Here is a 14469-nt window from a genome sequence, read left to right as displayed (position 1 = left end):
CTGTTGTTAGTATTTCATCAGATGGCTTAACATCCAATGACTCGAGTTTCTTAAATGTTGTTACATTAATCTCACCCACAGACGTGTTCCGGTGTTTGGCAGCACTTAAGGTAACCAGTAAACCAGCATATCACATCTCCACCGACAGGGGCGGTAGAGAGAGCTCAACAACACATGTTCCACACCCAAGAAGAAGAAGAAACTGCTCCTCAGTTCCGTTTGCTAGCTCACTGTTCAGAGCCGCAACTATGGAGGAGGCAAAAAACAAAGAGAAAAAGCAGCCCGAAAAGACTGATGAGAAGGACAAGGACAAGGAAAAGGGGCAGCAGCCCTCTGGGAAGGATAAGGACAAGAAAGAGGAGCAAGAATTGGTAAGTTGGGGATATTTTTGTCATTCAAATGTGTAGTAACCAACGTTACAGGATCCAGAGGTGTTATTTTGCCTTAGTCACTGCCGCTTTGACAACATGGTTGAACAGGCCGAAGTCATTGCCGCTGAGGAGAGATAACTGAAAGGCTCTCGGTTACTTTACAGGTACTCCTAAAATAAAACACCCTCCCTCCGAATCGCCAGACTTTCTTTGTCTGTCAAAGTCGTACAAGAGAGCTCACCCAGATAGCTAACTTTAGCCTAGCCTGACTGAGCCGGTAAGCTAACGTTAGCTTCGCTGCTGAGTGCACTTACATCAACATTAGCTTTGCCCCGTGAGGTGTTAGCATGTTCAGCTAGCCAGGTTTAACCCTGGCCAACGAGCTGTATGACACAGCAGCTAACTTGAAGTCAGATAAACTAACACAGTTACTCTGCATCAATCTGACTGTTACAACTGACTGGTTTGGCAGCTTAGCTCGTAGCCTGTAACTATTAGCTAATGCTAATTATCGATATTTAGTATCTGAATTCAATGGAGCCAGGAATTCAGTGCAAAAAATGAACATTTATGACTGCCTTATGTATGCCTTGTATAACATTTTAGCATTAATCACTGTTTAACATGTCATACAGGCGCACCGAATACACCCTATTCGGTTTAATGATAGCAGAGTAAACTATAATCAAATGGTAACATGCAATTAAAAATCTGGAGACGTGGAATTAAATGAATTGCTGGTAAATGCACTGGTAAATTGGCCAGCTACTTTAAAAACATCATAGGACTGTTACATGGTTATCAGTTAAAGTAGCCTGTGTACTAGATAAATGCACAACTGCCAAAGACCAGTGTCATAGAAGTGGTGGCTGATTGTAACTTTTCATCCTAATCGTGTGTGCCAAATAGCAAATGATGCTTGAAACCATGCATCCACATCTACAAGGTCATTACCTACTCATCATCATTATCAGCAAATGTTCAAAAGGTGTTGATGCATAGTTAGTTAAAAGAAGGCAACATAAGTCAGTATGTCACCAGCAGATAATGTTAATTCTCTTCTTTCACCACTTCTCAGTCAGAGGAAGACAAGCAGTTACAAGATGACCTGGAGATGATGGTGGAGAGATTGGGTGTAAGTATTAGATTTAGTCTTTTTTTTTTTTTACAAGAACTCCAGTGTGTCGGGGTGTAAAAGCCCTTACAAGGCAAAAACTCAAAATGTTTTTCTATCCCTTGGTAGGAGAAGAACACAGAGCTGTACCGTCCTGCATTGGAAGAGCTTCGCAGGCTAATCCGCTCCTCAACCACATCCATGACCTCAGTACCCAAGCCACTCAAATTCCTGCGCCCACACTATGGCAAGCTCAAAGAGGTCTATGACGGCATGGCTCCTGGAGAGAACAAGGTACAGCTCTACTGTGCTTCCAGAAAATAATGAAATTTATGCATGGGTACATTTTTTGCCCACTCTTCAGTAGAATCACCATGTGGAAAAAAGGAAAAGGTTTTAAAAGCCAGTGTAGATACTAGAGGAGATGCTATGGCTGTTTTTTTTTTCTGGTTTTCTATGTCTTGACAATTTTCATTTCAAGTAGTCACCTGTTCTGTGTTTTTCTCTGGCTTAAAACAATGGTTTTCTAGCATGCTCATATGGTGTTCTTAGTCGCCACAAAAACTGCATTGTATGTTATTGTTGTTATTTGTTATTGTACATTTATGAACTTATATCTGACTTTTACCATTTTTATCATATCACAAATCAATTATGCATCATCCTAATTTTGAAAGCTGTCAAACTTTTCAAAACACTGACATTAGAACCAATGCACACATGTCTCAAGTGGAGATGAACCCACCATTTATTTTCAATACTGAATCTCCTGTGTGGTCTGTAAAACTGCTACTGTAAAAATGAGCATCACAATTTCCCAGAGACCAACTTGATGTCTTCAAATCCCCTTTTTGTCGGACAGTCCAAAACACAGACATTCGGTTCATTATCATGTAAGACATGGGAAAGCTTCAAATCCTCATTCCGGCTTGACCATTGACCATAACAACATAATTGCAGGTTAATGTTCTGGCGAGTGATCAATTGACTAATTGTTGCAGCTGTAGTCTTGACTTAAGACCTCAAGTTCAAACAGTGGATGGTGTTTGTGTTTGCAGCGTTTCTGTGCTGATGTGGTGTCAGTGCTGGCCATGACCATGAGTGGTGAGAGGGAGTGTCTGAAGTACCGTCTGCTTGGCTCCCAAGAAGAGCTGGCCTCTTGGGGACATGAATATGTCAGGTAAGACACGACTCAGCTTTATCAGCCAGTTGCATACCATTAAATATGTGTCGTGCTCTTGTGTGATTGGAGAAACATCATTATAAACACAGGAGATGCAGAGAATCTTTGATGGTATTATTATTAATACCATTATTATTATTATTATTATTAACCCAGTATTATGTGTCATTAAGGACATTTCAATGTCTTTGGACACCTTCTACTGTTCTGCTGTTTACTGAATGAATGTTTTCTTGGTGACAAATTCATGGCATTCTTACTGTTCTTTTCCAGGCACCTGGCTGGTGAAGTGGCTAAAGAGTGGCAGGAGGTGGAGGAGAATGACAAGACGCAGCAGGAGACGCTGCTGAAACTAGTGAAGGAGATTGTGCCCTACAACATGGCCCACAATGCCGAGCATGAAGCCTGCGACCTGCTGATGGAGATTGAGAGGCTTGACATGCTGGAGGACTACATCGATGAAAACGCCTATGGCAAAGTCTGCCTGTACCTCACTAGGTATGTTCAGGTTTTCCAAGTTGCCCAGAAAAAACAGAAACCCTATTCTTTAGCAAGTTGTATATGTTTCAAAAATATGACTTGCCTTTATCTTTGACATGTGTCCATTTCATCTCTCAACTTTCTGCATTACTCCTCCAGCTGTGTGAGTTACGTTCCTGAGCCAGAAAACTCAGCGCTGCTGAGATGTGCCCTCAACATCTTCAGGAAGTTCAACCGTTATCCTGAGGCCCTGCGCCTGGCCCTGATGCTCAACGACGTGGAGCTAGTAGAAAACATCTTCACATCCTGCAAAGACATGTAAGAGCTCTAAAAACACTAGTGCTAGTCCAAACAAGACGGTCATGTTAATAAGAGGAAGTATTAAAGGACAATTACAGTGTTTTTAAACCTGGGTCCTATTTTTACATATTATGGTGTCTAAAGCAAAAACTGTTTCAGAATTCATATGGACACCTGACCATTGTTTTAAGAAAAATTGGAAATGTATCTATATTGCTGTACCTACCCACTGGGATAGTTTAAAGAGCAAATCTGCTATTTTGCTAAATGTAATTTCTAAATGACTAGTAGGTACAAAAAGTTTTGGAATCTGTCGAGTACATCGCCTCAGCTGGCAGCCATGAAACGGGCTGCAATGGCTGCACGTAATCATTTGGGGAACTCTGCCAGATCAAAGTACGTCCACTATAGCCATGTGTCTACTGCAGACACTAGGGTCTAAATTAAGTTCCCCTAAGGGGCGTAGTGCTTTTTGAAAGTGCACAAACCTTGGGGGTGGGGCTTGCAGCGTTGAAAAATTCAGATGATTCACGTACACACGACATTTTATTCCAGCCAGCATTTATAAAGGGGGAATGAGTAGAATTTTCCCTTTTAAAAACAAAGTATAGACTTCTACAGAAGATAATCCCTCACTCACTCATCACTTATGAGAAGTGTGTGGTCGTGTCTGTATCTGCAGAGAACTGCTGCCCTCTTTTCTCTCCTTTTCTCACCAGTACTCGTGATGTTTCTGCATGTCTCATTTTTGTTTCAGTGGGTAACTGCATGCATCGTGTGAGATCAGGACTCAATAAAAACTTCATGACTAGTTACAAGGCTGTGCTTATCTATCTCTGCTCTCTGTCTGTGAAGAGCTGCAGGTCTTAAGTATACACACATTAACATATCATAGTGGATGGGTACAACAATATAGACAGGTTCAAAGTCTTTCATATCCGTCTTAAAACAATAGTCAGGTGTCATTGTTAACACTGATTCAGTGTTCTGCTTTCAGTAATCATCCTTTTGGCTTACAACAGCCAGAGCCCTTCTTAATATGCTTCCAGTGTAAATGATGATAGACAAAATCCACAGCCACAGTCCAGACACACATTCCAAACCTTAGCTGAAGAAAATACGGGGCCTCAGCAGTCTGAGTTAGTCAGATCAAGCAAGTATCTTTCAAGGTTGCAATCTTTTTAGTACGTAACTCTGTTTTACTGCCTCTCCACCACATCTCAGCAAGGAAACGCTGTGCATAGAAATAAGAACAGCCACCTGATGGAAGCCTCATGTTGGCTTCAACTAAACTTTGGAATATATTTTAGTTCAGAAGGAGGACTATGGATTTTGTTCTATCTCTTCCTCCTCTCATGATAGGAAGGGATCACTTGATTGCCCGTATGAACCAGATGAATGATTACACCAAGCAAAAACTGTTTGAATGTACTTAAGGACCCCTATCAATCAATCTGTGCTTACCTTGTGTGTTTTTGTTTTTGACCCTTTTCATAAATGCTTTTTCCTTGTAATGCAATGCCTACTGTTTTGATTAATTCACCACCCTCCATCTTTGCCTTGCAGAGTTATCCAGAAGCAGATGGCCTTCATGCTTGGTCGTCATGGCATGTTCCTGGAGCTTAATGAAGATGTAGAGGACTATGAGGACTTGACAGAAATCATGTCCAATGTGCAGCTCAACAGCAACTTCTTGGCCCTGGCCAGAGAGGTAAGAGACATATGCAACATTCAAGACTAAACATTCAATTTCTCTCTCTGTGATCACGCAAGGGCAACGCTGATGTGCTGCTTGCTGTCTGGACACAGGACTCACTTTGAAAATACGTGCTACAATTATATCACTGTTGGTATATCAACAAATTCATAAATGTGTCTTATTTTCCACATTGCACAGCCCTGTGTTGAATAAGTCATATTTAACCTATTAAATAGAGTAGCTGGGATTACTTTTATCTTCCACTACATGTGATGAAATTGTCAGTAGGGATGCACTGATCCAAGTTTTCTGGCTTCTGATACTGATTCCTAAACCTCCCCATCACTAAGTAGAACTTCGAAATATTTTTTTTATGCAAGGTAACATGAGGAAAGGAATGGTGCCCCCTGTGATTGGAACTGATTGTGGAAGTACTTAATACACAAAATAACTGTATTAAATGTGGATTAGTTCTATTATGGTCGATACCCGATCTGATTACCAACTCTGTTTATTGGTTCGGCATGTCCCTTATGGTAAGGGCTGTGTCATGAACTTTCTAGAAAAAAATGAATGCGGAGGGTAAGAGGTAAAAAATAAGTGTAAGGCTGTGAAAAGGATTACCAATGGAGGGGAGGGAGTGATGAATGAAAGACTGATGTTTCACTTTTTATGAATAACGCTCATCTTGTTTCATCCCCAGTTGGACATCATGGAACCCAAAGTCCCAGATGACATCTACAAAACACATCTGGAAAACAACAGTGAGTCCCATAACTTCTGTACAACTCAGTACAGTACCTAGATAATCTAGTAATACGGGTATCTTCACAGCCCTAATGGCGAGGGAACTGAATTTATTTTTAAGATCAAAGTAATTCAATGCACACAAGGAGTGCTCAGCTATGTTTTTGGTCATTTGTTCATGGATTGGCGTTTTGCTTGGCAGGGTTTGGAGGCAGTGGCTCTCAGGTGGACTCTGCTCGTATGAACTTGGCCTCTTCCTTCGTGAATGGCTTTGTCAATGCAGCCTTTGGACAGGACAAGTTGCTCACAGATGACGGCAACAAATGGTTGTACAAGAACAAAGACCACGGTAAGAAACACACAAATGCAGTAGTAGCTGTAGTGCTCGACAGACCCTGTAGTTGTGTTACTGACTGGACTTTTAGATTTTTATACATGTGTCATTAGTTTTAACTTCCATACATACTCATGAACATTCCTTAAATTTACAATTAGTTGTATTTCTTTTTATTTGAATAAGTGATGATGAGATGATGAAACAATTGTCCTCAGGTATGTTGAGCGCTGCAGCCTCCCTGGGTATGATCCTGCTGTGGGACGTGGACGGTGGTCTCACCCAGATTGACAAATACCTCTATTCTTCTGAGGACTACATCAAGGTAAACACAGGGCTGGAAAGGAATGGAAGCTTTTCTCTGCTCTCAAGTAATGACAAAATGTTGATATCCTTTTTTTTATTGTGTGCCATTAAAAATTGCACTTCAAGAAGATCACCTTAACACGTCAGCTTAGAGTTAACATAATTCATTGTTTTGAATTTGCCTTGAACAACTATTATCTACTATTGTAGCTATTGTTAGGATTATTGCCCAGGACGAACAACAATGGAAAAGCAAGCATTCAAGGCGTCTTTCTTGTGCTTTCCTTACACCTGCTGCGTCACCTCTCTGCGTGCAGTCTGGCGCCCTCCTGGCCTGCGGCATTGTCAACTCAGGTGTGAGGAACGAATGTGACCCGGCCCTGGCCCTGCTCTCTGACTACGTCCTCCACAACAGCAACATAATGAGGATAGGAGCCATCTTTGGGTGAGGAGGCTGTTCACATGTAGGAAGTTGAACATTAGAGTATACGTGCAAGGACTTTTTAGCCTGGATCTAGGATAAAATGCTGTGTGTAGCTCTTTAATTTTATTGTTCAATTTTCACTTCTTATCTGCATCTCTTTGGTCTGTTTGTTGTGCTGCTGTTAACACTTGAGTCTCTCCTCTCGGGATCATTGAAGTGTCCTGTGATGGCACATTATGGCTGTGATTCCTGACTCTTGTTGTCTTGATTCCAGACTTGGCCTTGCCTATGCTGGCTCCAACAGAGAAGATGTCCTCTCTCTGCTTCTCCCCGTCATGGGAGACTCCAAGTCTAGCATGGAGGTATGGACGTGTGTTTTGTGTCGGGGCTCTTCCTGCCTCAGAATAGGCCTTTGGTGGACACAGATACACTCAGCAAGCATTATCAGTCCACACACAGTGAAAACAATAAGTCTGTGTTGCCTTGTTTGACAGAAATCGATGCATTTTCTTGTTATTTCTGACCATTTTGGTTGAAAAATTGTTTGCCCCAGATTCAACAACTTGAAATAGGCTAATGTTACTTTAATGTTACTCTTGGCCAGTAAGAAAAGTTTGACATATCACCCAACTCTCAGAATAAGAGATGCATAGATGTATACATATTTATGTTACTTATGATATTTCTACATTTATAAAGTGAATTATAAAAGCGTCTGAGGCAACAAGCGTCTGAGCTAGGGGAGAGTAACTCTACAGTGACCGGACATTTTCCATAGTTGCTCTTTCACACATGTAGCACACAACAGGAGACTGTCTGGGTCAGACATGTTCTCACCCACTGGAAATTCTCAGTTTGATTTAGGTGAGGGATGCAGGAGGCAGGACATCACACAAAACTTGCACTGCATTTGTAACTAAGCATTTTTAATATTTGCAATATCTGCTTGTTTAACAATCGTTTGATGAGTTGCTATTGAACATATTTGGAAAAGATTTGAATTGCTATTTTCATTCCCAGTTCTCATTATTTTGGTGCTTGTGATTTTCCTTTGGCGTCGGCTAAGACCTGTTCAGAAGCCACCAAAGATTCCTCTATACATGAAAAACCTTGTGTTGAGGTCTCCTCTCACTCCACATGTTCAGTTTAGCAGCATTTGAGTGAGTGTGTGTGTCTCTGTTTAATCTCCAGGTGGTTGGAGTGACAGCACTGGCGTGTGGTATGATCGCAGTAGGATCTTGTAACGGTGACGTGACCTCCACCATCGTCCAGACCATCATGGAGAAAAACGAGCAGGAGCTGAAGGACTCATATGCCCGCTGGTTGCCTTTAGGCCTGGGACTCAACCACTTGGGTAAGCATGGGCAGTTACAGGCCTCAAAATGATCTTTTTCTATCCCTCTGTATAGGTCGACATCTATTAAATATAAGTCAGTTCCATTACCACTGTATCTTTGCTTCCTTTCCCGTGTTATGTTGCTGCTGTAACATGTTGTGTTTGTGTCATTCACTGTCCACAGGGAAAGGAGAGGCGATTGAGACGACCCTGGCAGCTCTACAGGTTGTCCCTGAGCCTTTCCGCAGCTTCGCCAACACACTAGTGGATATCTGTGCATATGCAGGTCAGTCTCATGGTACTGATAGCACTGTCCTCCAGCCATTCCAGGCAAAATTTAGTTTCCATACATGCTGATATCCATCACTCATTCTCTGCCTGTAGTTATCTTCTGCCGAAGCCATTCATACACAGATGAATGGTGGTACCTGTGGTGCAATGTCTGCTGATTTTAATCTTCATAACTTAATGTAATAATTCACCTCCCCCTCTCAGGTTCTGGTAATGTGCTGAAGGTGCAGCAGCTGCTCCATATCTGCAGCGAGCACTACGAAGCCAAGGAGAAGGAAAAAGAGGAGGACAAGGACAAGAAGGATAAGAAGGATAAAGAGAAGAAGGAGACCGCTGCTGATATGGGCTCCCACCAGGTAAGGACTAACTTATTACCATTGATTATTTGCCAGTATCTCTCTCTATTCTGTGGGGGTGTAACGATGCATCATTCTGGATTGATGTATCGATGAAATCATCATCAACCCTATAGCATAGATGCATAGTGAAGACACCGATCAGTTTGATCATCTTTAAGATACACCCTTATTTTCCCATGGCACAGTCTGTGTCACCATTAGCACCAAGCTTATAATGCCGAGGATCTTTACTCCCCTCCTAGGAATAAATCAGTAGTGTGGAAATATTTTGGAGTTCGGAGAAATTAGAAACTTCACAGAGCGCTTTGCTTTTTCGCGTGTTGCTGCAAGCCTGATGTACACTCTCTCTGAGCTAAAGGTGGCACATAGATGCACCAAACGTAAGACAAACTTCTTGAACAGGGAGTTTAAATATTGATATGTAACCACAACGTATTAGAGAGTGAATAATAACACTACACTCCGCAACATATTATGCTAACTCACATCATCATGGAGGTTTTGTAAGGCGAGTGAAATTCTGCTATACGGATATACAGGCTCACTTCTTTTAACCATAGGTTAGGTTTGTTTTTTTAACATATACATCCTTGGTAATAACACCACGTTAAGTTTATTTCTTAATATTTATGAATTATAGAATGAAAAATTAGTAAATGAAATAATGAGTCACCACATCGATATAATGGTAGGGGAAACACTAATTGAGTTTTGTGAGATGACTTGATGTTGATAAATGGGCATAGGAAAGCATCTCACATCAATTGCAGGCTGAATTGAATTGAATCAAATCGAAATTGTATCGTGGGAGATTTTCTGATGTTTTGTCCAAAGAATCGCTATATTGTACTGTTCAGTAGTTTGGATGCTTGTGAAGATTTGTATCATGGGGAAATGTACTTTTCTGTTTTCCTCAGGGTGTAGCTGTTCTTGGCATTGCCCTCATCGCCATGGGGGAAGAGATTGGTTCTGAAATGGCACTGAGGACATTTGGACATCTGGTCAGTACCTCTGCTTACTCTCATTTTACTGTTCTTGTTTTATTTTTGCTGGATATGTTGTTCCCTCATCCCACCACAACTCATTTCTTATTCTTTTGAGCTACATCACATTCTGTTCATAAAGAGACCTCTTTGTCTGGTTCTCTTCACTGAATGGTGCTTCCATATTTTCTGACCTTATGCCTGTCCCTTATTTCACACTCTTTTGATCCACATGACATCATCCCTACGTTTCTGCTTCATGTATTTCTTCTTCTGTCGTTATGATCTGTCATTTGTTACTCATCCTGATGACCTCAGTGAATCAAACGAAGATCCTAACATAAAGAGTCCCTCTCTGTCATGTCAACAAAGTTTTCTGTGGTGTGACTGTTACAGCCAGATTGTTGTACCTCTCTGGGTCTTTAATGAATTAATGATGGCATGGATTTAAACTTATTTTCTCTGTTCATATCATCAGCTGCGTTATGGTGAACCCACCCTGAGGCGAGCTGTGCCCCTAGCCCTGGCTCTCATTTCCGTGTCCAACCCTCGTTTGAACATCTTGGACACCCTCAGCAAGTTTTCCCATGATGCTGACCCAGAGGTGTCCCACAACTCCATCTTTGCCATGGGCATGGTGGGCAGCGGTAAGTCTGGTTATGGCCCTCAGACAGGATAATGTTAACTGTGTGTTAACAGCTGCAACAACACTAAATCGCTGTACAAATGTTGTCTCAGAACCTTTGACTAAAGGGCTTTAAAGCTCAGTAGTCTGCTTTTAACTATAAACAAATAGCTATTATAATGGAATGGTGATGGTAGTAATAGTGGTATCATGACATCATTATTTGAGGTTAATGTTTTGCTGTTTTAACTCTTTAAGACCTAAGGTGCCATTTAAAAAAACATTCAAGACTCCCCTTCCCTGGGAGTGCCTCTGGTGTTAACTGCCTCAACATTTTTAACAAGCTCTTCCTTTTTTCCGATTCCTCAGGCACAAATAACGCCCGTCTGGCTGCCATGTTGAGGCAGCTGGCCCAGTATCACGCCAAAGACCCTAACAATCTCTTCATGGTCCGACTGGCTCAGGTGGGTGGCAGTACAAAGGCACTCTGTATGTACGAGACACAAGTGAACTTTTGGGAAAGTGTGCGTGCGCTTGTACGAGCTACTGTTGACCTTTGGGCTGTTTGTTGCCTCCTCAGGGTCTGACTCACCTGGGCAAAGGCACACTGACACTCTGTCCCTACCACAGCGACAGGCAGCTGATGAGTCAGGTCGCCGTGGCTGGACTGCTAACCGTGCTTGTTTCCTTCCTCGACGTCAAGAACAGTTAGTTTGTTTTCTTCCTGCTGCCTTTGCCTCAGCTGTCTGTTTCCACACACACTTAACACTGTCCATCTCTGTTTAAGAATTTAATTGCTGAATTCCATCAGCGACTTCCCTGTGTTCATGTTCTCCCTAATGTTCACTGTGTGCTTGCAGTAATCCTGGGGAAATCTCATTACATTCTCTACGGCCTGGTAGCAGCCATGCAGCCACGTATGCTGGTCACCTTCGATGAGGAGCTACGGCCGCTGCCTGTGTCTGTCCGAGTTGGACAGGTGAGCTCTAGGAAAATTAATATTAAGCCCTATTAAGCACAGGGCAAATATTACCTGGGGATCGCTAGTAAATTGTTGTAATTCTGGAGGTCATTGTGGTCTTAACCCTGTGTGAATCTGCCATGTCTATAATTTGTCAAGTAAAAATTCCACCACAAATTATCTGCCATATTTCACCAAACTGTGATAATAAGTCCTGTGCAAATTGTCATCTTGGTGATTTGCGGTGTTTTTTTTCTGCCTCTTTCCTGGTCCAGAATTATGGAGGCTGGATTAGCAATCATAAATGAAAGTTATGACAGCACTTTTGGAGTAAATGCGCTTGCTACACAGCATGACATGGATGTTGGGCAAAACCTTGACATCGTCAACAGGGATAATGTTTGTAAATGCGGAGGAGGTGCAAAACACAGATGTGGAGGTCTAATTTCTAAATCACATCAGGTCCCTTGGTTATACTAATCCCATGGGAACAGTGCTTTACCATAATTGGTATGAAAGAAATATTTGTAGAAAGTATTGCAAGGTTTTTGTGTTCATGGAGAACGATAACACTATAAAGTAAACTGCTCTACTAGACTTACAAAGGTTAACGGAATATTAATATCTAAAAGTGGTCTTTACCAATCAAGTGTACATCAAACAAAATGTGAGATTTCAGCTCACAAGGTTTGTCAAAGATGGGGATCAAGTGAATTCTATTTGTTATAAGGAATTATATGTTCTATTTAGACATCTTATTGGAAAGTGCTTGGAGTAAACAAACAAGATATAAATGAACTGGACAGTGCCAGGATAGCTACTTCCCCTGCTCTGAATCTTTAAGATAACAGTCTCCTGGCTGAGTGGTGTAAAAGCGTGTCAGTGTTCTCATCCAACTCATTGCAAGAAATCAAAAATCCAAGAACCCTGGTCTGAAGGTGAATGGATAAAAAGCTGTTTTAACACAAGTTTGTTGTCTGATCCATCCACAGGCTGTGGATGTCGTGGGCCAGGCAGGCAAGCCAAAGGCCATCACAGGTTTCCAGACCCACACCACGCCGGTGTTGCTGGCTCATGGAGAGAGGGCTGAGCTGGCCACAGAGGAGTACCTCCCCGTCACCCCCATCCTGGAGGGCTTTGTTATCCTCCGTAAGAATCCCAACTTTGAAACCTAGACTGCCCCTTCCCCCTCAAAAAACACGACACCCACTCTCATTGGCATCTCGCTCTGTTTGTAAGGGTGGCCCTCCATGGCTCTTGGCAGTTGTTATATTAAGTTGTTTATTACACGGCTGAATAGAGCAAGGCAGGCCCACCCTTCTTCCTCTCTGTGTCTTCTCACTGTCGTTGGTGGCCCAGCTCCAGCACTCATTAAAAATGGATGTTGGGGTCTAGTTAATTGGTCCGGGATGACACAGGGAGGGTAAAACTGGGACCTCATCCACTCTACATAGATGGCTTCCTTATTGCTCTAATTTTGATCCACCTCTCCCACGTGTACTGAACCAGCTGTTTGAGTGACCCGGGCCCAGTTCAGAAGTGGGAACTGCTAACCAACCTCCTGTACATGACTGTCATCAGTAAATGGATAACAGTGCTCAGTCCACATCAAGGCATCTAATATGCCCCCCCCATTACTTATACTTATCTTGTCATCTTTTGTAATTAGAGCGTTTAAAAGTATGTATTCTTCATCACATTTTTCTTCAGTTTTTTGTTTTTTGTTACAGTACTGTAAAAGGTTGAATCAAAAATAAAAACTCTGATCCACATGGTGGAAATGTGCTGTGATGCTGTGTGTTATGTTGATTTAAGTGCAAAGTACAAAGGTTATTATAATTTACTCAAACTCACAAGAGTAAATCAATGAGCAGGTTCTTTGCGAGGAGCTCTTTAGTCATCATCAGACAGTTAGATACTAGCCTAGAGAAACCTAGTGAAAAGAAACGACATACGGTACACACCTGTACATAAAAATGTATGTACTTGCGTGTGTATCTGTAATGGCAGCAGTTGTATGAGGTGTAGATTTATATCGCCGTCACCTGATTCACCTCCAAGAGGCAGAAAAGCAGTAGCTGCAACACTTCAACATTAGAGCAATATGTGTTAAAGCCAAATTATATTATATTTCATTTGATATTTTCGAAAAGGTGTTTTTGTGTCTTTGGGTTGTTGCATACCTGCTGAAATAAATTGTGTAGCATTGTCAGAGCTAACTTTGTGGATATTAAATAATGAAACTGAACTGCAACTAGGCTATATTTGTTTTTGAAATAAATGTGCCAGTTTCTTTTTCTAATCCTCCATGGAGCATGCCTAACACTTTGGACCTGTGTACTCCTCCATGGCCTGGTGTCAGGCCTGTGATATCAATGACACTGCATCCTCGGCCTTTCGTGCCACTGAGTTCAGTTTACCCATTGGGACATTTGCAAAATTTAAACGAGTTTCATTTTTGAAAATGTATTGCAGACAGATTTGCATAATTGTTTTTGCGCTCATTGAAATGTTCCCTGGCTCTGTCAACCATCAGTCATGCAGTATAAGATAGAACTTCTTGTGCCAGAGATTGCTCAAAAAATTGTAACAATCTACGAATAAAAGCAGAATAAACGTATGGTTTCTGAGGAGTGAACGCTAACACCAGTGCCTAATAGAATAACAACAAAAGTAAGACACATTTAGTGAAATAAGTTAACTACGATAGAAAAGGAAAATTGCACAGTTAAGTACAAGCTTGTACTAACACAGAAGGTATTTTTGCTTTAGCCCAGATTTACCCCATGACAATATTTTAAATTAGCTTTCTAGCTGTACTATGCAGAACACTTGTTTAAATAATGGAACCTATTTATAAACTAATGCTTCATCAAAAGTCATCAATACCTGTTGCCATAGTATGGATATGGAAGCCACGTTAGGACCAGGTGGTCTATCTCTAGATAATGACTTG

The 14469-nt window shown here is 41.6% G+C and overlaps 1 protein-coding gene across 1 annotated transcript; it reads left to right on the top strand.

Moving 5' to 3' along the window:
- The first annotated feature begins 224 nt into the window (after positions 1-224).
- psmd2 (proteasome 26S subunit ubiquitin receptor, non-ATPase 2) lies at positions 225-13304 on the top strand. Its single transcript, XM_070829159.1, has 21 exons — positions 225-371; positions 1450-1506; positions 1615-1779; positions 2544-2665; positions 2942-3166; positions 3308-3466; positions 5015-5159; positions 5851-5911; positions 6097-6243; positions 6447-6553; positions 6852-6979; positions 7233-7320; positions 8150-8312; positions 8479-8580; positions 8790-8941; positions 9862-9945; positions 10406-10574; positions 10922-11016; positions 11133-11259; positions 11413-11531; positions 12506-13304. The coding sequence occupies exons 1-21, from the start codon at positions 249-251 to the stop codon at positions 12686-12688; spliced, it is 2721 nt and encodes a 906-aa protein (XP_070685260.1). The 5' UTR covers positions 225-248; the 3' UTR covers positions 12689-13304.
- Positions 13305-14469: the final 1165 nt, after the last annotated feature.

This window comes from Pempheris klunzingeri, chromosome 4, assembly GCF_042242105.1.
Source record: "Pempheris klunzingeri isolate RE-2024b chromosome 4, fPemKlu1.hap1, whole genome shotgun sequence".
NCBI classification, from domain to species: Eukaryota; Metazoa; Chordata; class Actinopteri; order Acropomatiformes; family Pempheridae; genus Pempheris; species Pempheris klunzingeri.
The sequence above is the reverse complement of the archived record's forward strand: the minus strand, read 5'-3'. Positions and strand labels throughout refer to the sequence as shown.

Excerpts from the sequence above, each read along its gene's own strand:
- psmd2 (XM_070829159.1), top strand. The coding sequence starts at position 249 with ATGGAGGAGGCAAAAAACAAAGAGAAAAAGCAGCCCGAAAAGACTGAT. Across the intron at positions 372-1,449 it reads AGAAAGAGGAGCAAGAATTG|TCAGAGGAAGACAAGCAGTT; the intron begins GTAAGTTGGGGA and ends ACCACTTCTCAG. Across the intron at positions 8,942-9,861 it reads CTGATATGGGCTCCCACCAG|GGTGTAGCTGTTCTTGGCAT; the intron begins GTAAGGACTAAC and ends TGTTTTCCTCAG.